Source organism: Meles meles, chromosome 18 (assembly GCF_922984935.1).
Source record: "Meles meles chromosome 18, mMelMel3.1 paternal haplotype, whole genome shotgun sequence".
In the NCBI taxonomy this organism is placed as follows: Eukaryota; Metazoa; Chordata; class Mammalia; order Carnivora; family Mustelidae; genus Meles; species Meles meles.
Genome location: NC_060083.1, coordinates 62,031,663 through 62,058,937, shown reverse-complemented (window position 1 = coordinate 62,058,937; position 27,275 = coordinate 62,031,663). Strand labels below are relative to the sequence as shown.

The 27,275-nt window shown below is 62.6% G+C and overlaps 2 protein-coding genes across 2 annotated transcripts; both read left to right on the top strand.

Annotated features, from left to right (window-relative positions):
* Positions 1-243: 243 nt before the first annotated feature.
* LOC123930081 (nascent polypeptide-associated complex subunit alpha, muscle-specific form-like) lies at positions 244-18,016 on the top strand. Its single transcript, XM_045986288.1, has 12 exons — positions 244-357; positions 1,914-2,172; positions 3,130-3,199; positions 3,506-3,614; positions 4,217-4,339; positions 13,109-14,127; positions 14,848-15,029; positions 15,142-15,216; positions 15,484-15,623; positions 16,163-16,871; positions 16,972-17,281; positions 17,606-18,016. Exons 1-12 carry the CDS (start codon positions 244-246, stop codon positions 17,886-17,888), a joined length of 3,393 nt encoding a protein of 1,130 aa, XP_045842244.1. The 3' UTR covers positions 17,889-18,016.
* Positions 18,017-18,064: 48 nt separating this feature from the next.
* CBX4 (chromobox 4) lies at positions 18,065-24,469 on the top strand. The gene is made up of 5 exons (XM_045986465.1): positions 18,065-18,306; positions 18,453-18,496; positions 19,655-19,720; positions 21,910-21,976; positions 22,239-24,469. Exons 1-5 carry the CDS (start codon positions 18,238-18,240, stop codon positions 23,640-23,642), a joined length of 1,650 nt encoding a protein of 549 aa, XP_045842421.1. The 5' UTR covers positions 18,065-18,237; the 3' UTR covers positions 23,643-24,469.
* Positions 24,470-27,275: the final 2,806 nt, after the last annotated feature.

The window sequence follows — 27,275 nt, the reverse complement described above, 5'->3', positions numbered from 1 at the left end:
GAGCTGGCCGCGGTATGGGAGCCCCCGAGTGAGGCGCACAGGAGCAGCCTGGGGAGTCCCAGGAAGGGGGGAGGACAGGAAAGCTGGGAGGAGGCGGAGGGAGGACGAGAAAGACAACAAAGCAAGAGGGATGAGGACAAGGACAGGGACCCCAGGACGAGACATCCTGAGGGCAGAGTTCATGGCCGGGGAGGTCAGCACCACCAGGACTGCCCACAGATGGCCTGGTCCCGTGGCCCCATGATGGGAGATGTCTGCGTTTTCATCCGAGGCATCTGGCTGTGGCCGGCAGAGCCCTGCCAAGAGTCCCAGCGCTTCCCGTCTCAGCGAGAGGCTGACATCGGCGGCTTCCTGCCCGTAACCAGTGTCCTGACCAGCGCCTGCAGAAGAAACTCAAGCTCCAGCCCCCCAGACAGCCAACCGGCCTCCTAGGACGCAGGGAAACTTCCATGTCCCCAGACGGGGGCCGCTCGAGGGAGCCCGCAGATGCAGGGTACAGGTTATGAATGTGACCTTCCAGATCCAGGAGCCCAGGTCAACAGCCCCGAGGGTGCCCCTGAAGGCCACCACCCATGCTGGCCCTAGGCTGGCATTTTCTAGGTCGATCTGGGTGGGCCTCCCAGGGGAGGTGGCCTGGAGGCAGCCTCACGGAAGCCTTCTCGCCAAACCTCGTGCCGGTCCTGACCACACCGGGCAGACAGATGGCCACGTGACTGCTGACGCTGGGTCCAGCTCCCCGTCCCCACCCCGTGCTGCCTCAGGTCCCCAGGACATAAGCCAGAGCAACAGGCCAGACTCCAGAGGATTTGCTCAGCTGGAATTTGGAGGTTCTCTCCCTGGGCCCCAGACCTGCTGTCCAGTGCAGGGCCACGAGCCACACGCGGCTGTTGCCCGCCCGTGGAGAAGTGCCCACAGCGCAAAATCCACACCAGATTTCCAAGACCGAGAACAACAACAACAAAAATAAAGTAGAATGTCTCACTAACGGTTTTTGTGCCGGGAGACAAACCGTAGAGCCTCTTAACCCTAGGAACAAACTGACTGTTCCTGGAGGGGTGGGGGTGGGGGTGGTGTGTCTGGGGTTTGGACGTTACGGAGGGATGTGATGTGATGAGCACTGACTGTTAAACACGACTGACGAATCGCTGATCTCCACCTCTGAAACTGATGATACCTTTTGTACGAATTAGTTGAATTTAAACTGAAAAATGAAAATTAAAAAAACATTAACTTTATATTGATCATGGGTTGGAATGACATATACTGGATTAATAAAAGATATTGTTAAAATTCATTTTACCCGTTTCTTTTCACTTTTTTTTAAGGATTTTGTTCATTTATTTGAGATAGAGTGAGGAAGAGAGAGAGAGTGAACACAAGTGGGGGGCAGGGCAGGGCAGAGGGAGGAGCAGACTCCCCGCTGAACAGGGAGCCCCACTCAGGGCTCCATCCCAGGACCCCAGGATCATGACCTGAGCCTAAGGCAGATGCCTAACCAACTTAGTTGCCCAGGCGCCCCTTCTTTTCACTTTTTAAACAATTTTTAAATTATTTTTATTATTATTTTATTAGAGAGAGACAGAGAATATCTCAAGCAGGCTCCCTGTCCAGGGCTGATTGTGCATCCCCGAGATCATGACCTTAGCCGAAATCAAGAGTGGGAACCTCAGCCGACTGAGCCACCCAGACGCCCCTCTTTTCGCTTTTTAAACGTGGCTGCCCGGAGACTTTGCAGAGGAGGCCCGCGTGGTAGTCCTCTGGTAGGGTGCTGACTTTGAACCTCACCATGAGGAGGAACGTCCCCCGGAGCTCCAGCCCCTCGTGGGGAAGCAGAACGCCCTGTGGCTCCCATCTGCCTTATAAGGGACCGTGAGTGGTTCATGGGGCCGCTCCGAGCTCCGGTCCCCCGGCAGCCCTTGGGAGCGTGGAACGAGCAGCACGAAGGCCGCCCCACACATGCGCTTGGCCTGACGGCACCGAGCCCTCGAGGTCAACATCAGTGTTTACTTCTCATTTACTGCGTCTCTTCCAGAGCGCCCACGTGTGCCTACGTGCCTGCCAGGGAGGCACACAGACACGGCAGGGCCGGCAGCCCCGCGCCAGCCCGGAATCCCCAGCCCAGCGGGGGAATACTGACGGAGACCCGAATCGCCCCCGCACCGGCCGAGGCAGGTGCGCAGTGATTGGCGGCCCTTCGGCCAATCAGAAAAGGAGGCGGGGGGCGCCTGGGGGGCTCAGTGGGTTAAGCCTCTGCCTTTGGCTCAGGTCATGACCTCAGGGTCCTGGGATCGAGCCCCGCATCGGGCTCCCTGCTCAGCAGGGAGCCTGCTTCCTCCTCTTCTCTCTCTCTCTCTCTGCCTGCCTCTCTGCCTACTTGTGATCTCTGTCAAATAAATAAATAAAATCATTTTAAAAAAAAAAGAAAAGAAAAGAAGAGGCGAGACTCCTAGCTCAGATCCGGGAGAACCGAGGCTTTGTGGCAGGCACCCCCAGGGTCACATCCCAGCTCCACCCCAAACCCAGGGGCTTAAAACTAATAGCAGTTTAGTGTCTTGGAGTCCTAGAGACCAGAAGTCAGAAAGGCGTCCCTAGGGCTGTGCTCCCCATGCCTGCTCCCGGGCAGGACACCTCTGTGCCTCTCTCGGATTCTCGTGGCTGCAGGCGTCCCCAGTCTGCCTGTCCCAGGTGCCTTCCCCTGCAGATACAAGAATGTCCGTGTGCATCTTCTCCTTGTCTCTCTCTTACGAGGACACATATCATTGGAGTTGGCCCTCCCCTCAACCAGGATGATCTCCAGGATTCTTACCTTAATCACATCTCTAAAGACCCTCCTTCCAAAGTAAGTTCACATGTTGGGACCTACTATTCCATCCATAGAGTCTACCCGTGACCCCCCAGCCCAAATTCACACCCATCTCACGAGCAAGAAACACTCACCGCTCACATCCTGTTGCCTAGTGTTCATCTCTCTTTGCCTCGGTTTCCCCCACAGAGCCAAGGGCAACAATGACTACCTCGAGCAGTGGCCTTGAGTCACGGGAGCTCCCCGGCTCCACGCTCTGTGACAACTGGAACTCGCGTCTGCTTCATTCCCTCCGGACCGCCCCACAAACCCCAGGCTCTCCCCAGGGCTGGCCACAGGCGTGAAGGGCCAGAGAAGGAAAGAGAGCCCCGGGGAGCACGCCTTCCAGCTGGAAGGGTGAGGGCTCGTCTGGCGCTGCGCACCCTAGCTTGGGTCCCAGCCCCGCAGCCCCGCACAACCAGTTAGAACGCCGGTTTCTCCCCCTGTGAGTGAAGGATGTAGCGTAGCTCTCAGCGTCGGGCACGAACTGAATGAACACAGTCTCGACCGCCGCCACCCCAGGCACATAACACAGGGGGTCCTGGTCCCTGCCGCGGGCCAGAGAGAGTCTCCCCTGTAGCTGGGAGGCACCCGGTCCAGGTCTTGTGGATTCTTAGCCAGGGACCCTTTTCTCTTCTAGCCCTTTTCTCTTTTCTCTTCTAGCCAGGGACCAGGTTGTGTTGACAGAGCCCTGCCACCCAAGCCACCCAGGCCATCCCATGTGCCCAAGGCTGACACTGGGCTTGGGGTCAAAAGCTCCGCTTCACGCACAGTGAGCTGAAGACCGCAAGCAGAAGACACAGATGCCTCCTGCTGGGCCTCTCCGAGGGGCTGCCTGGTGGCTGTCGGTCCACCAACCGGCGCAAGTGCTTTCTTCCTTATGGCCCCGTCCAGCAGGCCAGGTCCCCCTGTGCCTCCCCAGGGCTGCCTGGGCCGAGACGGGCTCATTTCCGGGAACCCGGGGCGTCCTGGGACCACACAGATCCCGGAGAGAGTGAACGCCACCTGAGGACAGAAGCCTTCCTCCAGCACCACGGTCACCCCTCAAGGCCAGCAGGGACTTGGGGCCATTCACAGAGCAGGAGGACCCCGCGGCCTGCAGCCTGCCATGGAGAGCAAATGTGAGGCTCGAGAAGGTCTAGAACTTTCAGCCGGGACGCATACCACATCTGCTTCTGCAGAGAGCGGGAGGGGTGCCGCTCAGGCGTCGCCAGCCTCCAGACAGGTGTGCTCAGCTCCCCTGACCCCGGGAACCCTCATGCTGGGCGGGGGCTCCGATCCGGGCTTGGTTGCCTGGGTGCCTCCCTGTCCTCACCACCATCATAAAAACAGTAAAACTAATAACGACGGACCGTTGTGCCTCACTCCTGGCAGGTGCGGGAAGTTCTTGGCCTGTCGACCCACTCAGCCTCCCGCACTGCCCACCAAGCGTTTTATCACCAGCCTGCTTTCCGGCTTGGGGACGTGGAGGCACAGGGCAAGGGTCAGTGGCGCAAGGTCAGAGGGCAGCGGATGTCCCCCGTGGGAAGGCACAGGCCCGCAGTCTGGCTCCTGGAGTCTGCGTTCTTTAGCTCTAGGCTCTAGTTTCGGTGTTTGACTCTTCACCTCCATGTGCTTGGAGGGACGATGGGGCTTCTGAGATGCTTCTCAAAGGAAACCAGGTGGAGAGAGAGAGAGCCCCGGAAGCCCCGTCCTTCAGGTGCCTCCTCACATCCAGGGAACTCGTCCTTTGGCCCGGTCTGACCCTGTTATCTGACCAGGACATAAAAGTCTCCCCACTCCCCTGCCTGAAACCTCCGAAGGCCCTCCAGAGCGACTGGACCAATTAGATCAATTAGATCAAATGCAAACTCTGAGTCCCAGCCTCTCGGGCAAACTGCCTTTGTCCATCACCCCACTCCCTCGGCTCACACGGTCCCCACCCCCGGCTTCATTCTGGCCCTTGAACACGTGCTTGCCTCAGGGCCTTTGCACCTGCTGTCCCTCTCCCTGGAACAAACCCTCCCCTATCTTTACAAGGCTGGCTCATCCTCAACATGCAGGTCATAATTCATATGTAATTTGCTCAGAGAGGCCTTCTCTGACCACCCAATGGAAGCATCTTTTACGCAAACAGGAGTAAAGAACAAAACAAAACAAAAGGAGAATTCTTTCCCTCCAGCAAGAAGGTCAGGGCTGGGGCTGGACCAGCCCCTCTTAGGAGCTTAGCAGATACAGAGGCCGGAGGAGTGGATGTAAGCAGTCCTGGGATACAAGGTCCCCTCGCCAGCTGGGAGCACAGAGAGAGAGAGAGTAGCACAGGGCCGCCCGAGGATAACGAGGTCTTTGTCCAGGGCCCTGGAGCCATTTGCCCTTAGGACAATGCCTCAGGGGTCTGGCGTCCTGGGGATTGGTGTAGTCTATGTGTCCCGGGGCGGGGGGGTGGGGAGTGGGATGAGTGGGGGGGTGAGGGGGAATTGTAAGGGGCACAAAGATTCCCCATGCACAGGCCTGCTTGCCCCTTCACTATGGCCCCATCCAACAGGTCGGGCCTCCCAGTGCCTTGCTGGGCCCCATAGCTACCCCGTGCCCGCTTATGGCGCGCCGGTGTCCGGCGCTTGCCACCCATGAGCCCCCGGGCCAGCTGCTCTCTTCCTGTCTCCCTGCCTTCTTAAGGGCTACCTGTGGAGCTGAGACGGTGCCTCATTTTATCAAATATATTCCATCGGCTCACAGCGATCCAAATGCCTTCCTGTTGGAGGTGCTGGTAAACAGCAGACTCCCAGACCGTTCTCGAGGAGAAGGAATATGCATATTAGTGATAGAAAGACGTGTATCACGTAATTTACAAATCATAATACAACATACAATATTCGGGGCGCCTGGGTGGCTCAGTGGGTTGAAGCCTCTGCCTTCAGCTCAGGTCATGATCTCAGGGTCCTGGGATCGAGCCCCGCATCGGGCTCTCTGCTCAGCGAGGAGCCTGCTTCCTCCTCTCTGCCCACCTCTCTGCCTACTTGTGATCTCTGTCCAATCAATAAATTAAACCCTTAAAAAATTTTTAAAAACCATACAATATTCTCTCTCTCTTTTTTTAAAGGTTTTATTTATTTATTGGACAGACAGAGATCACGAGTAGGCAGAGAGGCAGGCAGAGAGGAGGAAGGGAAGCAGGCTCCCCGCTGAGCAGAGAGCCCCATGCGGGGCTTGATCCCAGGACCCTGAGATCATGACCTGAGCCGAAGGCAGCTGCTTAACCGACTGAGCCACCCAGGCGTCCCAATAATTGAATTCTTAATAACGTTGTGTTGAACAACTGGGTCACGAAATTTCTGAAGATTGGGCCATCGGCTCTCATGAGCCAGGACAAGCCAGTGCGCGCACGTCAGTGACAGCACTGTCTTGTCACTTCCAGAAGTTCCACTTACCCCACACCCAGCTGACATGTATGCACTGAGTGTCTGCTGTGTGCCGGGCCATGTTCTAGTTGCGGGACACACATCAGAGAGAGGAGGTTAGCTGGACCCTGTCCTGTGGACTCCTGTGCCTGCAGGAGAGAGATCAGGAGCATCAGCAGGACAGAGGACAGTGTCCCTAAGGAGGGGAAGCTGGTGCTCCAAGAAAGGGCCCAGGGAGACCGGGGTCACAGGGGACCACAGGAGCAGAACGTTGAAAAGATGATGTCGGGTCGGGCTCTCTCGTCTGGGCTGCCGACCTGCCATCCCACGGAAGCGGGAACCAGAGCTTCTGCCCAACTGTCAACCTTTATAAACCGTGGGCCTGGGTCAGGGAGCAGACACAGGGAAATGCTGCCAGAAAAGAAGCCCCGAGCTGCTCCCATCCTTCTCACGGCACGATGGGGCTACTACAGAGTTTTGGGGACGGGAAAGCGCCCCACCCAAACAGCCTGTCATCCTGAAGGTGAAATTCTTCAGTAGAATTGCTGAGGAGAAGATTAGGGGTGCAGGGGGAGCCTGCGTTCTGGTAGCCTGAAGCCCCGTGGAGGGAAGTTCATTAAATGCTGACAAGTTAAAAAAAAAAAAAAACATGACATCTGAGCAAAGCTTGAAGGAGAAGGAGAGGACCATGCCGCTATCTATTCCAGACTATGGCCACAGACAGTGCAAAGGTCCTGAGGCCCCAGCGTGCCTGGAGTGTTTGAGGATTCTGTGTGGCTGGAGCAGAGTTGCAAGAAGGAAAGTCCGGGGGTGCCTCGGTGGCTCGGTTGGTTGGGCGACTGCCTTCGGCTCAGGTCGTGATCCCGGAGTCCGGGGATCGAGTCCCGCATCGGGCTCCCTGCCCGGCAGAGAGTCTGCTTCTCCCTCTGACCTCTCTCCTGTCATGCTCTCTCTCTCTCTCTAACAAATAAATAAGAAAAATATTTTAAAAAAAAGAAGAAGAAGGAAAGTCCGAGGACAGTAAGGCAGAAGATGACAGTGTCAGGTCACACGGGGCTTTGGCGCCTTTGCAGGGGTGTTGAGCTGAGGTCTTACCTCCTTTTCGCAAAGAAGAAACTGATGCCTGGAATCACCAGGTCGCAAGTGGGAAGGTCAAGAGAAGGCAGGTGGGTCTGGCTCTAAGGACGCTGTTTGCTTGCCATCCCACGGCAGAGAGACTCTCAATGGGTGTCCAACTAGTTTGGGGTCTCTCCCCGTCCCAACAGCCCTCACTGATCAGGCCTGAGGGTCCCATGAGCCAGACCCCTCGATTCCCAACACTTGTGGGGCAGCTCATGGGGCGGGGAGCAAGGAGGGTGGCGGCCTGTGTCAGCGGCGAGTGGGCAGCATTCCGGCAGGCTTGGGGATGGCTCGCCCCATTGTGCCTGGCCCCAGTCAGTCCCTCCGCACTCCCCCACGCCACGCGAGTGTGGCCATCTTGGCCAGAGCTGGACGCCTGACCGAAGGGCCACCACTGGAGTCTCCCCCCAACAGGGATGGCGGGATGCTGGGGACAGCTGGCCACTTTTGAGGCTCTGACTGCTGGAGGGAGCTGGACTGGTGGGCTCGGGGACCGGACACTGAGACCAGAGAGGAAGCGAGAGGACCAGCGGAGAACCAGCAGACACGGGGCTCTGAGCTGCCCTGGGTGGGGACAGGGCCAGCTTCACGGGACGTAAGCAGACCCACACTGATTTAGTGCTCTGTCCCTCGTTCATAGTTTTCGAACAAGGGGCCCCATGTTTTCATTTTGCCCTGCAACGTGGACAGACGACCCCAGTGGATGTGCCTGGGGCCGGCGGGTGATCAGGAAAACCTGATGAGAGTCCCCCGGGGGCAGGGCGCTCTGGGTGAAGGTCCGGGGAGGAGGCATGCTCACAAGCCCGAGCGGGGGTGTGGGGGTGAAGACACCTCCGTGTGGCCTACCACAGGTCAGCAGAGGCGAGGTGCTGCGGGGCCTCCTGTCCCCAGGGACTCCTGCCCAGCAAGGCTCCTGTCTGCCGTGCTCTGGGACGGGTGAGGACAGCCAGAAGCTGGCTGTTTTGAAACACAGTTCCGACCAGTCAGCCGGGCCTGTTAATTCTCTATTGACAGATTCACCTCGGCAACCTGGAGTCAGCTCCTCCAAGCACCTCTCCCGCACGCTCTGGTCTTACAGGCACACCTCCCTCCCCTCCCAGCCCGGGTTGCCAGACCCAAGGGAGGGCCAGGACCCTGGGCTTTGGCTGGGAGCCAGCAGAAGATGGGGGCGGGGGAGGAGACTCTTCCTGTTCGATGAGCAGCCGCCCTTCCACTCTGCAGGGGGAACCTCCTCTTCGATGACCCCCAGCCCCCAGCCCCCCAGCCCTGGTCTCAGGAACGTCACAACAAAGTCTTTGCCCGCCGGCAGCTGGACTTGGCAGAGTCGGGCCGCCCTCTCTAGGGGGTGCGCATAGGAATCCTAAAGTGGCAGGTGCGGGGGCGCTCCTCTGGGGGGACTGGAGGGTCTGGGTGTGGCAGGTGGGGGGCAGGGTCTCTGCATCGCAAACAACCAGGCTTCTGATGAGCGATGTGCAAACAGCCTCATCCATGCTGCTCAGAAACGGCGAGCCCCGTGTCTGCAGTCTATGTGCGAAAACCAGCCTTGCCTCTCTGGGAACCTGGAGCTGCCCCAGAGCTGGGACACGCCCGCCAGGGCACGCACAGGTCCCACCGCAGAGCATAGCGCTGCTTCTTGATTCCTGCCACGGGGGGAAACCCAGCGGCCAGGAGCGGTGCCCCTAGGTCAGGCTAAGATGCCAGCAGCAAGTGATCGGGGGGCTATGTCACCCCGGTTCAGCGGCTTTCACACCCTGCAGCATTGTATCTATGGCCATCCACCTGTCTGTCTGGGCCTCTTCGGAGAAAGAAGGCTTAGTGTACACGGGAGTGTGTCTTCGCCGGGAGGTAACAAGGAAGGGGAGGAAAGAGCCGGCTCGGCAGAGTGTAGGAGTGAGCGACCACCGCACAGCCCAGCGGGCACAGCCCCTGGGAAAGGCCGAGCTTCTCAAAATTCCCAGAAAGGCTTCCCTCCGGCGTAGACTTCTGTAGCAATGTTCCCCTGGTCCTGTGCAATATTTCTTGGCGTCTATGGGACTCATTCTTCATCACAAGGCCAAAAAAGGAAATCAGTAATCATCAGTCGGTTCAAAAAGGGAAAGACATTTTCTCTCTATGGATCTGTGTCCATGAGATTCTGCCGTTTCTTTGGAATAAAAACAAACGAAGGAACCAGCAGCTTCAAAAGCAAGAGGATGGGGGTGGGGGAGGCTTGGGTCCGTTTCTGAACCTTCCGATCTGAATGAGTCAAAGAATACAAAATCACCGCATTATAATCATTACTGTCAAATTGCAGGCAATCAGCTCACAGACACAGGCCAGACGGACATCGGGAGAAATTTGTAGAGCCGGAGCTGGGCCTCAGCCTGCAGACCGAGACTCTCAAAATAAAAGGAGGAGAGAAAGGCAGGCCTTGTGTTTCTAGGTCTTGTGTTCCCATGGCTTTCACGTGCTTTTTACTTCAATGGCCTCAGACAGAAACGGGCATTTCCAGCCGAGGAGAAGTCGTCCCCAGGATGCCTTGAGGTACCGGGGTACACTGGCAGGTGAGCGTTCTGGGCCCCCCCAGAGCCATAGTCCAAGGCCGGCTGATTACCTACACCCACCCGCAGGGAGAGCTGGTGGGCCCCACTCACCAAGTCTCCCCAGACGTGCCATTCTTGAAACCTCTCCCAGAACTTTCATGGGCCCTGGGCACGGCTCTCTTGGTGGATCCTTTGTCCCTAAAAAAAGTATTAAAAATTGGGGCGCCTCGGTGGCTCAGTCGGTTGAGCGTCTAGCCTTCATCTTGGGTCGTGGTCCCGGGGTCCTGGGATTGAGTCTTGCATTGGGCTCATTGCTCCGTGGGGAGCTTGCTTCTCCCTCTCCCCACCCCCCACCACTGATGCTCTCTCTCGCTATCTCTCTCTCCTCTCTCTCTCTCAAATAAATAAGTAAAATATTTTTTAATGTATAAAAAATGAGTTTATAACTGCATTGGTATAAAGGTGAACATATCAATATTATATACTAATACATTGTCTTTTTTTTTTAAAGACTTTATTTATTTGACAGAGAGAGAGATCACAAGTAGGCAGAGAGTCAGGCAGAGAGACATGGGAAAGCAGCCTCCCTGCTGAGCAGAGAGCCTGATGGGGGGCTCGATCCCAGGACCCTGAGATCATAACCCCAGCCGAAGGCAGAGGCTTAACCCACTGAGCCACCCATGTGCCCCAAGACATTGCCTTTGACCTAAAGATTTTTCTTCTGATTTTAAAAGAATTTAGACAGACATACAATAGAATATTATTCAGCTTTTAAAAAGGAAGAACATTCTGACACCTGCTACAACACGAATGGCCCTTGAAGGCATGATGCTGAGTAAAATACGCCAGACAGAAAAGGACAACTACTGTATGATTCCAACTGGAGCAGTCAAATTCATGAGACAGAAAGTAGGACGGGGGGTACCAGGGGCTGAGGGTTTCTGTGTGGGGTGATGCGGAAATTCCGGGGGTGAACAGGGGTGATTCTTGCCCAACCATGTGAATGTGCCCCGTGCCACTTGCAAATGGTTGAAATGGTAAATTTTATATTACACGTATTTTTTAAAGACTTTATTTATTAATTTGACAGAGAGAGACAGAGACAGCGAGAGAGGGAACACAGCAGAGGCAGTGGGAGAGGGAGAAGCAGGCCTCCTGCCGAGCAGGGAGCTGGATGCGGGGCTCCATCCCAGGACCCCAGATCATGACCTGAGCTCAAGGCAGATACTTAATGGACTGAGCTACCCAGGCGCCCCAATATTACACGTATTTTATAATTTTTTTAATAAACGACTTTCACGGAGGAGGAAGAGGAGCCGGAGAAAAGAAATTAGACCACTTTTGTGGAACCCTAAAAATACTTCCGGCCCTGGCAGCCAAGCCTGGTGGAGGAACGGCCCTGCCCCAAGCTCGGGGCTGGCTGGGCCTGCGCACTCCCTCCCTACGCCCTTTACCAGCCCCATTCGCATGCGCACATCGCTACATTTGCCTCCTACCCTCCTCCATCAGTGACTACCTTAGCCCAGAAAAAAAAAAAGAAATTCTGAACTTTATCTGGAAATTCAGTGACTATAAATAACCTCAAGGCCTATTCCAACCTATAGCTGCTGCCATTCTCAAGGCCACTGTCCCCACCAGAGGAAGAACTGGGGTCCCTTTTCCCTACTTGGGGTATCTCTTGGGGGTATTAGTGCTCCCCCAGCCAGCAACCCAGGAAGCATCCCTTACAGGGAAGTATCAGGGCACTTTTAAGAAGTGGCAGTTGGGGGCTTCTGGGTGGCTCCGTCGGGTTCATGACCTCATGAGCCAGGTCATGATCCCGAGGTTCTGGGATTGAGCCCAGCATCGAACCCCACATCGGGTTCCCTGCTCTTCCGGGGCCGGCTTCTCCCTCTCCCACTCCGCCTGCTTGTGTTCCCTCTCTCGCTGTGTCTCCTATCAAATAAATAAATAAAATCTTAAAAAAAAAAGTGGGGGGGGCATTTGTCAGGCACAGCCACTTCTCCTTTGCGAACCTCAGTTTGGAGAAGAGAGTCCCTGGCGGGGCTTCCGCTCCAGGCTCCCCTTCCCACTCATGCCCACGTGAAGTCAGGCTGGCTGGGCTGTTGGGGACACCTGCGCTGTCATACCACTTTGCTTCTTACGGGCCCTTGCACAGCAGAACAAGGGAATTGGGGATGCTCTTGACCTGTGACCTTGAAAAACCTCAAACCAAAGATGCACGGACGCTCCTCCTGTCGACTTCTCAGTGGGAGGGGAAGGGCCTCGGGCAAGGGGCGCTCCTGAGAAGCAAGGTCCTGGCCACCGAGGATGCCAGGATGCGCTCGGCCCTAGGTGTGCTGCGGCTCCCAAGGTTCCAAGTCGCTCTGGGTCCGCTTGTTTCTGGCTGGAGGCGCGGCAGCCTCGCTGCCAACGCGAGGAGTGGGGCGGGCTCTGCAGCGAGACCCCCCTGCTCGCCTGCCTGCGCCTCTCCTTCCCACTCCGGGAGAGGCTGGGAGGGCCGCCCTGGCCCAGGCCCCAGCCGCCCGCCAGCCCGAGGGGAGCCCGCCCCCTAGGGGAGGGCGCGGCGGGTGCAGGCTCCTCGGCTCCCCTACCCCGGCCCCGCCTGGGCCGCGGACCCGGCAGGTGAGGCGGCGGCCAGGGCCCCCGGGAGCCTAAGGGGATCCCTTGGGGGTCCGCGGAGACCGTCCCAGGAAACGGCCCTCGGGAACAAGTTGGGGAAGGGGCTTCTTGGGCAGACCTGGGGGTCCTTCCAGAGGTGGTGTTAAGGAAGGGGACCCCCACCCACTCGGATCAGGATTCGGGAGGGCGGGGTGAGGGGTAAGGAAGGCCTGGGTGATCGCGCCCGACGACCTCGTCATCGGGGTGGGGGTGGGGCGGGACGGGGGTGGGGGGCTGGACCTGGAGGGACGAAGTTGCGCGGCAGACAGGCTCCGGAAGTGGCCAACCCGGGGGCCCGAGAGAGAATGCACGGGACTCTGGGGTGCCCGAGGCGTTACCGCCCGCCCCCGGCCCCGGGCCCCGCACGGCAGGCCGAGCTGTGCTGAGGCTGGGCCCTCCCGGCCGCCATCCCACGGTCACGGGATCCCCGAGCAGCCCCTCTGTTCGCCCCTCGATCCTTCAGGGACACCCCCCCCCCCCCCGTCCGGCGGGGCTCGCCGCGTTCCCGCCCCTGGGGATCGATCGGCTGGCGACGCGCGGCCGCGGCTCCCGAGCCTGCGCCCCCTCCCCCCGCTCGGGCTACGCAGGACGCGGCCTCGGAGCAGCGCCCTCGCGGTTTCGGGCCGCGGCCGGCCCGACTCCCCGCCAGCCTGGGAGGCGGAGACGCACCGGGCCCTTCCGATCGCGCCCGCCCCGCCACGCCGGGGTCGGCAGGGGGACCGAGCGCGAGCCCAGCCTCCCCGGCCCGCGGCGCCCGGCCCCCCACCCCACCCCCGCCCCTCCCCGCCGCGCCGAATGCCCTCGCGGGCGCGCGCTTCACCCTCGGCGCGCCGCCAGGCCGGGCGGGGGGCGCGCGGGGGGCTGGGGGGGCGGGGTGGGGTTGCGCGGCGGCGGACGACCACTTCGGGGGCCGCGGGGCGATTTTAATCTCGTTCCCGGCGTTGCCGCAGCCGCTCTCGTTCGGAAAAGGGAAAGAAAGAAATCCGCCCTGCGTGTGGGCCCCGCTGCGTTCGGGGGTGCGACGGGGCATCGAGAGCAAAACAGCGGGGCGGACGTGGAGGGGCGACCTCGCGCAGGGGAGGCCCGCGGGGAGACCTTGGGCAAACCAACCCCAGATGAAAACACGGCGCGCAGAGGCCGTTGTGAGCGCGCGGCGGCGGCGGCGGGCGCTGGAAGCGGCTCCAAAGACGTTTGAAATATGGATCCCGGGGGCGCAAACCGCCAGGCCGGCAGGAGCCCCGCGACCCAGCCTGTGCGGGGGGGTCGCGTGGGTTTCTCCAGGCTGGCCGGGGTGGGGGGGCTGCCCGGACGTGGGGAGGGGCTGGGCCCGCGGGCGTCGTAGAACACTGCCCGTCGCGCTCCTGCGCCTGCGACCCCCGCGGGCCGCCACGCCGAGGCAAGGCCCCGCGGGCGCCGGAGTGGCCCCGGGAATGCCCAGGACCTGCCGGGGGGCCACGACCTGGAGGCGTGCCGGGCCCGTTGCCCCGCCCGCGCGCCCTGCCCGGCCCTCCCACCTGGCGCCCAGCTTCAGCCCCGAGCAGCCCGCTGCGGAGGGACGCCGGGGCGTCAGGGGTTTCGCCGCCCGAATGAAAGGCGACCTTTCGCGGTCGGTGTCACAAAGAGCGCACACATGGGGGTGAGGACACAGAGGGCGGAGGGGCGCCCTTAGGAACAAAGCCGTCCCTCCGAGAGGGTGCGGGGGGCGGAGTGCAGGGCTCCCACACCGCCTCCCGGCTCTTCTCCTACCCCCCACGCACAGTCCTGCCAGGTCAGCCACCGCGAAAAATGCGAAATTACAAACGCCAGCGCTGACGTCAGAGACAAGTTCCCCAACTAAGAGCAGAGGAGAGAAATGAGCCCTTGTTAGAGCCCGGGTAGATTCTGCAGTCGTTATGCTAGTAAATTCTCCTTGGCTGTCGGAAACCCACCTCCGGGGACCTAGAAAGCCACACCAGCTCGAGAGCCTCGCTAGTCTAGGACTGGCCCGGGAAGCCACAGGCCGTCCCTTCCGGGCAGAACTCAGACCTGGGGCTCGTGGGCGGGAGCTGGTAACTCCGTGCAGGGAGTCCATTCACAGAGAAGACTTAGAGAGTCGTTGATTTCCCCGGGTTGGGGTGGCTCAGGTCCTGCTAGGGACTCGGATCGCATCACCCTCTGGCCCAGGGCCATTAGAGTCTCTGGCTTCTCCGGGGTCTACTCTTTCCACCCTCTCCCCTCCACGAGGGAGGCTGTAGCTGGGGAGACAGCATCGCTCCTCACTTGGGGCCCCTGAGGGCCCCTGGGGGCCCCAGCCTGAGGGGGCACCCAGAAGGCTTCTGCCCCTCAGCGGAACCCAGGGGCGCAATCCGTCCTGGCTGGAAGGAGGCAGCGCCAAATGCGCAGATCGGCGACCCTTCTCGGGGCTTCCCCAAGGGGCTCGGGATATCCCGGGTCGGAGGCAAGGGCCGCAGCTGAAGGCTCTGGGAATCCCGAGTTTAGGCTCCATTCGCCTTTGGTTCCCTCAGAGGGGTCAGGACGGGGTGGAATGGTAGGGGAGGCCATGCGGGAGGCTTCCCAGGAGGGGCTCACAGCACGCCTGGGGGGGCTTCCAGGGCACTCCCCACTCCCCCCACACCCCCAGATTCTGTCTTTGCCTCCTCCATGCAGCCCATTGGTGCTTCCCCGGTCCTGAGCTCCTCCCCACACCCGCTGGCAGGTGAGGGGTGGTCTATGGCCAGGCCAAGGTGAGGCTGGGGCTCTAGGACTCGGCCTCTCTCCACATCCACCCGTCCTCCCCAGAACAAAGTTAGTAACCGCGCGAAGGGCGAGTCGTCGCGTTCTGCCGGTGCCTGTGTATTCCGGTCACTTGGAGCAGAGAGGCCTGGAGAGGGGATAGCCGCGGGCTCCCGGGAGTTCTGAGGACCTTGGGGGAGTCCCTTCCCGCTATCGGGGGCACTTGGCGGCTGCTTGCACTACCACACAGGCAACCAGAGAAAAGATCCGCTGTACTGGCCTGCGAGAGCCACCCTCCTCCCCAGCTCGGCCACACGCCCAGCCCGGCTCCTGCGCAAAGTTGCCGACCGGGCACCGGGTGCCGCCGCGTGGCCCCCGAGGTCCGGGGAGGTGCGGGGGCAGAGAGAGCCCGCCGCGGAGGGCGGAGTCCAACGCCCCTGGCGGCGCAGAGGCTGCAGCAGCCCGACCAGGATGGCGCGGAAACACCCACTAGAGACAGATTTTCCAGGGGATTTTCTAGTGAGGGGGCCGCCGAAGTGTCGGGAAGCTCAGCCCCTCCCGGGACGATGGGGCTGTCCGGGACAAGGTCGCTGCAGACCTCCGCACAGACTGAAAGTGCCTATGGCCTGCGGCTGGCTCTACGTGTAAGGGTGACTGTCGTGCTGACAGCGTTTCCCGCGCCAGCCTGGGGTCCCTGCCCCCTCCGCAGTTTAGTTGTCCCACCGGAGAGCTCCTTGCCCTGGCCAAGAGTGTCAGGATAAAAGCCCAAAACATAGGAGAAAGACGTTCTCCCTGTGTCCCCCCTCCCCAAAACTCCACCTACCCCAGCTTCTATAAACCCCGAGAGCCCCCCTCCCACGCGAGGACGACAGGCAGGCGTGGGCCCTATTTAGCCCCAGCCGGCCCCCCACCCACCCCGACTCCTCCAGGAATCTTGGGTCTGTGCCTCGAGCTTGTTGGAGAGCAGTCACTGCAGACCGAGCCCCTCTCTTGTGCCGCCCGAGGCGACCCCCCACTCCCAGAACCGCTCGAAGGGAGGGGCCACGCTAGTCGTCGCCGGCAGCGGCCGACGCCGAAACAGAAACGGCCACCGCGGCGGGAGCTGCGAGGTGGCGGTGGAACGGTGGAGTCAACGCGCGTGTCCTCAAACACCAGACTGTCTCCAGGCTTCTACTGGATTCCCGGGAGAACGCGAGCCCCGAGCATGCTTTGGGGGTTCGCTTCGGCCCCTCGGCCCTCCCCAGGTCTCTCGAGGCCCCGCGCGGTCCCCACCCAGCTTTCTGGGACGTGTGTCAGGGCGGGAGCCGAGACCCGGATGGCTCTTTGCCCGCCCCCCTCGCGCGTTCCACTCTCGCTCGGCGTTTGCTCTTTTTCTTTCTCCATGGACGCTCAGCCAAGGGATTGCGCAAGCTTCCTGCTCCCGGTCCTTCAGGGGCCAGGAGCGGGGGGCCCAGACACGCCCCAGGGCGAGCGCGCCCTGCCCCTCCTGCACCCTCTCCGGGTCCCCTCCGCCCTCGCCGCGACCCCAGCGAGCTCGCGGCCCCGCGGGCGGCGCCCTCGGGAGGCGGCGTGGAGCGCAGCAGCTCCCCCAGCCGGACGCCGGAGCCGCACACCGAACGCGCCGTCTCGCCGCCGGAGGTGCTAAACTTCACACTCGGCGGCTTCTCGGGAGGGCCTCGGCTCGGCTGGCTGTTGGGGACCGGGGACACACCGTCCTGACGGCCGCTTGGCTCCCCAGCCACTGCGTTCTCCGGCTCTCTGCGCAGCCTCGATGTGCCCCTGCTCAGCCTGAACCTCTCGGCCCTCGCCACTCCCGCCTTCGATGCCGTGTCCCCACCGAGTCCCCTCGGTCCCCCAGGCAGATCCGGACATGCCCTGTGCCCCCTCTGCAGTCGCCCCCTCTCGTTCAGCTTGGCCGCGGGGCTGGGGCTAGCGTGGGTGCTGCTGGAAAGGAGGCAGCCCGGTCCTGCCCCACCAAGGAGAGTGCCGGGGGCAACCTGGGAGCCGGCCGGGACCTGGGGTAAGCTCGGCCTCGGAGCCCGCTTCCGGTAAGGTTCCCAAGCGCTAGGGCCCCAGCCTGGCTGCTCCTCCGTCCTCCTCCTCGCCTCTCCTTCCCGCTCTCCCTGGCGATCCTGGGAACCCCGCTCTCTCCTTCTCCCTGCCCTTTCCCTCCCGCGCCTCGCCTTCCTAAATGCCCAGCGCCTGGCGGGGCGGGGCGGGCGCGCAGGGTGGGGGGCGCGAGCTGCCCCGGCCCCGATTCTGCCCCCTGCCGGCGGCTCCCCGTTTGCGTGTGCGTGTATGTGTGTGTGTGTCTGCACATGACGCAATTCTGTGCAACTGGAAACTGCAGTGGATGCTTCCGTGGCCCCCAGCAGGGGTCCCCGGGCGGCGCACACCGAGAAGGAGAGGCGCAGGGGCAGGCCCAGGCGCCGCGCTGCAGGCGAGGGGTCGCCGCCGAGACCCTCCCGGCGGTGTCAAGCTCCCCACCCGCCCCGCGCCCCCCCGGCCGACACACCTCTCCCGCCGGGTCCCGCTCCCTCCCTCTCCCGGGCCCGCGGATCCCTCCCCCTGCACCTCCCCGGCGCCCTCCTCCTCCGGCCCCCCTCCCGCGTCCTTCCTTCTCCCCCCGCCGCCCAGGCCCGGGGCCTCCGGTAGGCCCGGCTGCGCCAATCCCGGCCGCGGCCCGCCCCCTGACGCCGAGCTGGGCCCGGCGAGGCCCCGCCCGCTGACGTCCGGATTTGCATGAGTTCTTGTGCCGCCGCGGCCCGGGCTCAGTTGTCTGAGCGAGCGCGAGCCGGGGCGCGGGGCGGGCGCGGGCAGCGGCGGGCGGGCGGGCGGGCGGCCGGGCTGTGCAGGGAGCAGCGGCGGCGGCGGCGGTGCGGGCGGCGCGGGCGGCGCGGGCGACAGGGGCGCCTCGGCCGGGGCGGCAGCGGGGCGCCGGCAGGAGCCAGCAGCGTCTGCAGCCGCGCCGGCCGCCCGCGCCCCGGCGCTCTCCGGCTCGGCCATGGAGCTGCCAGCTGTTGGCGAGCACGTCTTCGCGGTGGAGAGCATCGAGAAGAAGCGGATCCGCAAGGTAGGGCGGCGCGGGGGCGGCGGCGAGGCGGCGAGGGAGCGGCGGCCCGAGCAGCCCGCGAGGAGGCGGGGAGGGGGTGGGGAGGCTGCGGCCCGGAGCCGGGGATCCCGCGGAAGCTGATGGAGTGCTGTCTCTTCCCCCCTCAGGGCAGAGTGGAGTATCTGGTGAAATGGAGAGGCTGGTCCCCCAAGTAAGTGGCGGCGGAGGGGCGGGGGCGCCGGGTGCCGAGGCGCGGGGCTCCCGGCTCCGGACCGCCGAGCTGGTGGGGTGGTGGGGGGAGCGGACGGGAGGCGGGGTGGAGGTGGGGTGGAGGGAGGAGGGGGTGGGGAAGTCGGTGGCAGGCACTGGGGAAGCCGAGCCGCCGAGCCCGAGCCCGGCGCCCTGTGTTGTGCTCCGCTCTCCGGGAAATGCCATCACTAATTTATGCACTAAAAGGAGCCGGAGGAGCTGGAGAGACGCGGGGCCGAGTCGGGGAGGCCGGCGGAGGGAGGGAGGGCGCAGGCACTGACTGATGTGCAGCAGAAAATGGCTCCTTTCCCCTTTCCCTCCACCGAACGGCTCCATATTGCAAAACCAAAAAAAAAAAAAAAAAAAAAAAAAAAATTAAAAAGCGACGAAAATGCAATTGTGTGCCTCTTCCCTCCTAGTGGTGCGGGGAGAGGAAGAAAAAAGGCAGAAAATGTTGGGAACTGTCACTGCGCTTTTGGTGGGGAATTTTTTTTTTTTTTAATTTGAAATGCGAAAGCACCGGATGGAGACAGACGCGCACGCACACACACACACACACACACACACACACACACACACACATACACACACAGAGGCATATTTTTATATTGCTGAGTATTTGGGGGTGCTTGCCCGTGACACCAGGCTCCAGGGCTGCGAGGGGGTGTGCGGTGGGGGGGATGCCTGGCTGATGGTGATCGGATTAGGGGTCAAACGGAGAACAGCTGAAGCCCTCGCGGAGACTCGGGGTTGGGGAGAGGAGGGGGACTGCGACTTTGCCTTTCGGCTGCTTTGCACGCAGGGCTCCTGGTGAGCAAAGTGGCTTTGGAACATGTCGCAGTAACATGCTTAAAATTCTTGACAACTGCAAAATAAACTGCTAGCTTCGCTCTCCTTACCCCTCCCCTTTCCTCCTGCCCTTGTGTGTTTATTTTGACTTGGGGGGGGTGTCGGGGACCGTGTCAGGCCTGCAGAAATCTCCCCTCCACCCCCCACATCCACAGCTAAATAGCTTTCGGTTCATGAAGACAGAGTAGGGCCTTATGTCATTCCCCACCTGGAGGCCCCAAAGCTGGCTCGGTTTTTTTTACGCCGTGTCCCCTCCCTTTTCCCTTGCAAGATATAACACGTGGGAACCCGAGGAGAACATCCTGGATCCCCGGCTGCTGATCGCCTTCCAGAACAGGTGAGCGTCCCCCAGCAGCCGCCGCCCGCAGCCGTGACCGTATATGGGAATGGGAGAGGGGGCCACGCTGCAGTGGGAAAGAGGGGAAGGGCCTGGAGGGGGCCGACGCGACCCCCTCCCCCGACAGGCCTGCACCCTCACGGCTGCGGCCTCGGCTTCTCTCCACCAACGTCCTTGGCGGTTGCGGCAGCCTGGGGGTGGGGGCGGGGCGGGGCCGGAGAAGGCAAGGCTGGTGTTTTGGGGGGAACTGCGAGGAGGGTGCGTCCGGGTGGCCCTGCCGCTGCCCGGAGACCTCGAGGCGGCTTTTGCCCGCCCCCCGCGGGCCCCCCTGTCTGCGCAGCCTTGGAGCCCCACCCCCGGAGCCTAGGTGTTGCTTTCCTGTGGCCACTGGCCGCTTGGCACCGGCACCTCTCGGGGCAGCTCCGAGGGAGCTGGCGTTGTGAAACCGCGGGACGTCACGGAACTGAACTTAACCTGTTGGGGGGTGGAGAAAAGTTGACTTGGCAAGGCCCTAACCACCCTCCCAACCTTCGACTCCCCCCTCCCAGGGAGCTTGGGCTCCGCAGGGGGTAGAGCCTGTCTGGTGCTGGGTGCCCTTTGCACCCCCCACTGGGCTAGTCGGTGGGTGTCGGCCCCCATCCTGGGGCAGGGGGAGCTTGGCCCAAAGGGCGTGGGTTGGGAGCTGCCGGGTGGTGGAGGGGTGGCTTCTGACGCGGGGCTCATCCTTGCGCGCACAGATGCTTGTCGCGCTGCAGCTGCGGCAGCTGGATCCAGCGCCCGTGGCTGCGGTTCTCTGTTTCAGGGAGGACCGGAGGGGGGGAGGGCGGGCGCGGAGGGGAGGCGCGGCCCGAGTCCGAGGAGCTCCGCCACCCCGCTGCCTTCCATTCCCCCTCCCCCTTTTATTTTGCATTATTTCCTGTGGCGCATTTGGCGCTAAAACTGAACTCTAGACCCTCAGAGCGAGTGACCGGCAGGGAAGTTGCTCTCCCGCGACGCAGGGGGGCGCCGAGAAGGGATCCTGCCCCGGTTCCACCTGGGAGTTCATCACCCTGTAACCATGTCAGCGGCTGATGCCATGTTGCATAATGGGTCCCCGAAGAATTAGAGCGCAGGCTGGTGCAATGCCACGCAACTTCGGAGTCAGGCCCCGGCCCGGGCCCCCGGGCGTGGCCGAACTCCCCTGGGTTAGCCCCCGGGCAGGGGGGTGCCTGGGGTCGCTGGAGAGCGCCGGCCCGGCCCGGGAGCGGGTTGCAACTTCAGCACGCGCTGGAGGGGCACCCCGTTCTTCTCCCAGGGAAAGCTGGGCAGTGCCGGGACGATCTGAACGCCAGCCTCGGGTCACCCTCTGCCAGGTCGGCGGGAGCCTGGGGATGGTGTTGGCCGGGGCCACCTCTGGTGACGTTTATTAACAATTGGGAAACCGAGGCGGCCCGGAGCCCAGCTCGGCGAGGGGGCGGGGCTTCCGCGCACCGCCCGGCCTCGCTCCGCCCAGGCCGACCCGGAGCCTGTCCACCAGGTGGTTGCGAACCTGGCCAGGCCGTGGCCTCCGCGGCCGGCCCCCGCCCCCAGCCCCTAATTGGCTCATTTGCCTCCGTGTAAACAAGGGCGCAGCCCCTCCCCCTATTTAGTGCCTGGCGGTAGGAAAACCAGTCCTCCCTTCTGCCGGCGGCACTCGTTATCTGAATCTTAATGAGGTCATTAGCATCTGGAGCCTCTGACGGGGAGGGACGTGTTCCGCGCACCTCCTTTGGGCCTGTTTGCATCCCCTCGACCCAGCGCCCACCTCACTTTGCGCGGGGCCGCGGGCCCAAGGCTGGGGGCGCCAGTGCATCACCCGCCCTAGCGCCCCGCCGCAGTCTCCCCCACCTAGAGGCAGAGCTGCGGGGGGCGCCAGCGCAGGTGCGGATACCAGAGGTGGGGGAGCCCTTGGCGGAGCACCCCTGGGCAGAGGAGGGTCCGTGGGAGCACAGAGCAGGGCTCTGGGACAGCCCGGAGACGCCCTGCTGGTGGCCCAGGTGACCTTCTGCCCTGAGCTCCTGATCCCTCTGGGTCTTGCTGGCCTGGCTGCTCTGCTCGAGGGAGGGGTAAGGGGTGGGGGGTGGGGGGCGGGCATCACAGCAGGTTGGATCTTGGCAGGAGGGGAGGCCACCTGGAGGCTAACCGCGCTGCCCTCTGTTCCCTCCCCCCAGGGAGCGGCAGGAGCAGCTGATGGGATACCGGAAGAGAGGGCCGAAGCCCAAACCGCTGGTGGTGCAGGTGAATATGATCGCTGGGCGCGGGCCTGTCCACTCATCTTCCCCTTGCCATTGCCACCTGAGCTGCCTCCAGGCCCAGAGGGCAGGGAGAGTTTCTCCGAAGCACCCAGTTCCACTTCCTTTCCTCTTGACCTCCAGCTCGGGCCTCTAAGGCAGCCGCTGACCCAGCTGGGGCTGGGACGCTCCTCATGCTGGAGGCACGCCCTGGGGCTGGCCTTACCCTCTTCTCACCTCCCGCTCGCATCCCTGCCTCCTTCCCCCAGGTGCCGACGTTTGCCCGTCGCTCCAACGTGCTGACTGGACTCCAGGACTCCTCCGCAGACAACCGCGCCAAGCTGGAGCTGGGCGCTCAGGGCAAGGGCCAGGGCCACCAGTACGAGCTCAACAGCAAGAAGCACCACCAGTACCAGCCGCACAGCAAGGAGCGGGCCGGCAAGCCCCCGCCGCCGGGCAAGAGCGGCAAGTACTACTACCAGCTCAACAGCAAGAAGCATCACCCCTACCAGCCGGACCCCAAGATGTACGACCTGCAGTACCAGGGCGGCCACAAGGAGGCGCCCAGCCCCACTTGCCCGGACCTGGGCGCCAAGAGCCACCCCCCGGACAAGTGGGCGCACGGCGCGGGGGCCAAGGGCTACCTGGGAGCCGTGAAGCCCCTGGCCAGTGCGGCCGGGGCTCCGGGCAAGGGCTCGGAGAAGGGTCCTCCCAACGGGATGACGCCGGCCCCCAAGGAGGCGGTGACGGGCAACGGGATCGGGGGCAAGATGAAGATCGTCAAGAACAAGAACAAGAACGGGCGCATCGTGATCGTCATGAGCAAATACATGGAGAACGGCATGCAGGCGGTGAAGATCAAGTCCGGCGAGGCGGCCGAGGGCGAGGCGCGCTCCCCGGGCCACAAGAAGCGCGCCGCGGAGGAGCGCCACCCCCCGGCCGACAGGACTTTCAAAAAGGCCGCGGGGCCGGAGGAGAAGAAGGCGGAGGCGCCGTCCAAGAGGAGGGAGGAGGAAGCGCAGGGCGCCGGCGACCCGCAGCCCCAGGACGCCGGCTCCCGCAAGCTGTCCCCGACCAAGGAAGCCTTCGGCGAGCAGCCCCTGCAGCTCACCACCAAGCCCGACCTGCTGGCCTGGGACCCGGCCCGGAGCGCCCACGCGCCCTCCCACCACCACCACCATCACCACCACCACCACCACGCGGTCGGCCTGAATCTCTCCCACGCGCGCAAGCGCTGCCTCTCCGAGACCCACGGCGAGCGCGAGCCCTGCAAAAAGCGCCTCACGGCGCGCAGCATCAGCACCCCCACCTGCCTGGGGGGCAGCCCGGCCGCCGAACACCCCACCGACGTGCCCCCCGCCGCCACCCTCCCGCAGCCCGAGGTCATCCTGCTGGACTCGGATCTGGATGAGCCCATAGACTTGCGCTGCGTCAAGACGCGCGGCGAAGCCGGGGAGCCCCCAAACGCCCTCCAAGTGAAGCCCGAGGCGCCCGCGACGGTGGCGGCGGGGGCAGCTGCGCCGGTGACAGCGGCCGAGAAGCCTCCGGCTGAGGCCCAGGACGAGCCCGAGGAGCCGCTAAGCGAGTTCAAGCCCTTCTTTGGGAATATAATTATCACCGACGTCACCGCGAACTGCCTCACCGTCACGTTCAAGGAGTACGTGACGGTGTAGCCGGAGGGGTTCGGAAGGGGAGCGCATCCCCGCGGGTGGTCTAGCACCTGGTGCCTGGGGGCGGACTCCTGCTCTCGCCCGCCGCGCCGCGGGAGATCCGGGCCTGCCCGGGTGCGAGGACGCCCCAGCCGCAGCGTGCGCGCCCCTCTGCGCCCCGCGGTCGCCTCCTGGCTGGGGCCCGCCCCCCGCCCCGGCCGGCACTGGCTCCTTCCACGCGGTGCCTGCGGGTCTCGCCCCCGACCTGCCCCATCCCCGCGCTGGACCTCCCCTCCCTCGTGGACCTCCGGGACTGACAGGGCAGCCGCGCACCTCGGTCTCAGAGTAATAGTATTATATTTTAACCGTGCTAACTTGTCGAGTGCAGACTTTACTCCCGTTTGTACGTGGTGTTATTATTGAAATGTATTGTTTGAGCTCAAAAGGCCCAGCCACCCCCTTCGGGCTGATATATATATATTTATTTGTAGGTATTTATATATTGAAATATAAAAACCTAGATTTATGGAGTTTCCTCTAGATCATGTTATATTCTATATCAGACAAACTATTTTCTGTTGACCTTTCTTCCTGTTCATTCAGTATTTCGGCTGATTTCATTTCCTCCCCTTCCCGGAACTGCAATACCGGTAACGTTGGTATATATTTTTTGATACCGTACACATGGATGTGTTGTTTCTATGTGCAAAAAAAAAAAAAAAAAAAAAAAAAAAGTTTGTTTAAAAGCTAAACGAGCTCTCTAGAAACTGCTGCTACTAGAAATGTCTAAACTATAAGCTTCCAATTATTACCTGCTTGAATGTAAATATTAAATGGAGATGTTGAAGGTGCATTTTGGCTGTTTTGAGATGAGGGCAGGGGGAGCGCTGGAGGTTCGGGAGGCGGCCGGACCCCTCTCCCCACCCCACTTACACTTTAGGGCTAGGGGAGAAAACCTCCCCGCGTCCTGCGCTAAAGCTTGCGCAGAGGCAGAGCGGACTGGTGGCACGGGCGTCCCGCGCTGGAGGAGTGACCCTGCTCCCCGGAAGTCGAGAGGCGCTTCCAACCGAGAGGGGAATTCCTGCGGGGGGAGGGGGTGTCAGCGTCGCCCCCGCCCCCAGGGCTCCCCAGGCCCGCGGTGCCCTGGGCGCTGGCAGACCCGGGGATCTGCGCGGTGGGGGGAGGGGGGCATGGGTGCTGGAGCGGCGCAGAGGAGTGGGTGGGGCGAGCCCCCCCCACCGCCAGCCGCGTGCGCAGTACCCCCCCCCCGCACCTGCTGATCTTTGCCCCCCACCCACCCGGGGCGCCACACCCCCAGGCGTTGGCTCAGCTGGGGCAGGGGTGTTCTTAATAATCCCTGCCCGGTAAGGCAGGTTCGGCGGGGAGGGGACCCTCCCACCCTCCCTAGCGTCGCCTGCTGGCATCGCTGGCCCCGCCCCGCCGAGGAAGCCGCCGAGGCTCTTTCTCTGCCAGTCTCTCTCCCCGGAAACCACCAGGCCAGAGGCTCCGACTGGAGGCGCAGCGAGCGCGGCCAGGGCAGGGGCGGGGGGCTTCCTGCGTGGTGGCGGGGGAGGAGGAGGGGAGGAGGCCTGGCGAGCAAGGCCTGCCCACCCCTGTTTCCTCCGTGAGCGAGGGGAAGTGCGGGACCGCGTCCCACTCGTCCTGCTTTGGGTGGCAAGACTGGGGCCCTTGGTGTCGCGGGACAGGAAGGGGTTAAGGGCCCGGAGGGGCCGAGGGGAGTGGGCCGAACACCAGGTCGTCTCCCGGGCCGGGAAGCCGTCACTCGGGGAGGCAGCGGCCGTGGCCAGCTTTCTGCAGACGCAGCGATCTGCTCCTGGCTGGGGCGGCTGGCTGGGCAGGGCCAGGGGCCGCGGGACAGGGGCCCTGGTGGGCGCAGGGCTGCTCCTGGCCCCCCAAAGCCCCTTGCTTGCCTGCCTGGACCGGAGGGCCGGAGCCTGTGCAGGGCGCCAGGGCGGAAGAGGTCAACGCAGTGCAGAATGGGGAGGGGGCGGTGGCGAGGGAGCTGGGCGCTGGGAAGGCCAGGGGAAGAGCCAGAGGGCCAGGAGGGCGGGAGGCCTGAATGCGGACTGAAGGCCACCAGCGGCTGGAGGTGGGGGAGGTGGGGGAGGGGAGGGGAGGGGGGAGGTGGGGGAGGGGAGGGGAGGGGGGAGGGGAGGGGGGGGAGGTGGGGGAGGGGAGGGGAGGGGGGAGGGGAGGGGAGGGAGGAGGGGAGGGGAGGGAGGGAAGGGAAGTTCTAAAAAAAGGGGAAAAAAAGCCGTTGGGAGTTTCTAGCCCTGGCTTTTGTGAATTGTCCCTCCCACTACCCCCATCACCCCAGCCCCCTTTAGAGTGAGTTAAACACTCCCCCCTCCCCCCTCCATGTAATGAATGCCCTTTGCCACCCTGGGAGTGGAGGGAGGGGTGATCTTGACTGCTCCTGGCAGACTGCCTGCTCAGCACTAGAATTGGGCCTGTCCTTCACTGGCTGGTACACAAAGGCGCATGCCAGGCAGGGATTTCGTCTCCCTGTTTTTCTGGTAGGGAAGAGGGAGCACTCGAGAGCGGGAAGGGGAGCCCTTGTTCCGGGCTGCACAGTTGGTGACTTGCAAGTGAGCCTTAGCCGCGAGGGTGCCCCTCCTACCCGGCGGGCAGCCTCTGCCGGGCTGAGCCTGGGGTTGGGGGGCAGACCAGCGATGGCACTGTCGGGGGCGGGGAGACAAATCGGTGACCATTTGAGGGAAGGTGTGGCCTGCTTCAGCTGACGTGAAGCCTTGAGGACTGTGGCGGAACTTCTGGGGGAGGTCCTTGAGGAGGCCAGCCTAGGTGGGGCCTGGAGCCTGAGGTCCCAGGGCTGACAGTGGGACAGAGGCAGATGGGTAGGTCAGGAGGGCCTGCAGGGATGCCCGACCTGGTGCCAGACCCAAGAGAGTCCAACACCCATTCTGACCCCAGGACCCTGTCATGTGCTGAGCATCTCATGCCATTCAGACCCCAGAGGGTTTGAGGTTCCTTGGGGGCTGAGGGTCTGACGTTCTGCAGGCAGAAGGGCTTGTCTAGGCCGGACGGCGAACTCCCGGTTCTCTGCTGATTCTGGAGCCAACCTGTCTGCCCCACGAGCCTGCAGAGAGGTACTCCACGGCAACGTGAGCTCAGGGCCTCTGGGACACACGTGTCCAAGGTTGGGAACACTCAAAGAGGGTCAGGAGCCCTGGCCTGGGGACAAGGGAGAAAAGTCCAGTAGCCCTAGTTCCTCAGGGTGTGGACGGGTTCTTCCTAACTGGAGGCCTCGGCATCTTTCGGTGCCCAGAGCCCTCCACAAGCAAAGGGTCCTACACCCTCTCTTTGAGCCCGAGTTCCGGAGAGAGAAAGCAAGCAGGAAGCTGGGACCTTAACCCTACATACTAGGAAACCCACACTTCATCGTTTTCTTTCCTTTCTGAGGGGTCTGAGCATTGAGCAGAGAGGGCTGGAGCTGACCCACCACCCAGACGGGGGCTCCGGTATATCCATTCACGCCAGGAAGCTGGTCCCTCCTGCACCAGCCAGGGCCCAGCTCTAGCTCTGCGCTCCCCACAGCATGTAGGCACCCCAACTCATCGTCAGGAGGTCAGCCTTTCAGGGTATTGTCCGTCGTCCTTGGATCCCGCTGGGGTGCTC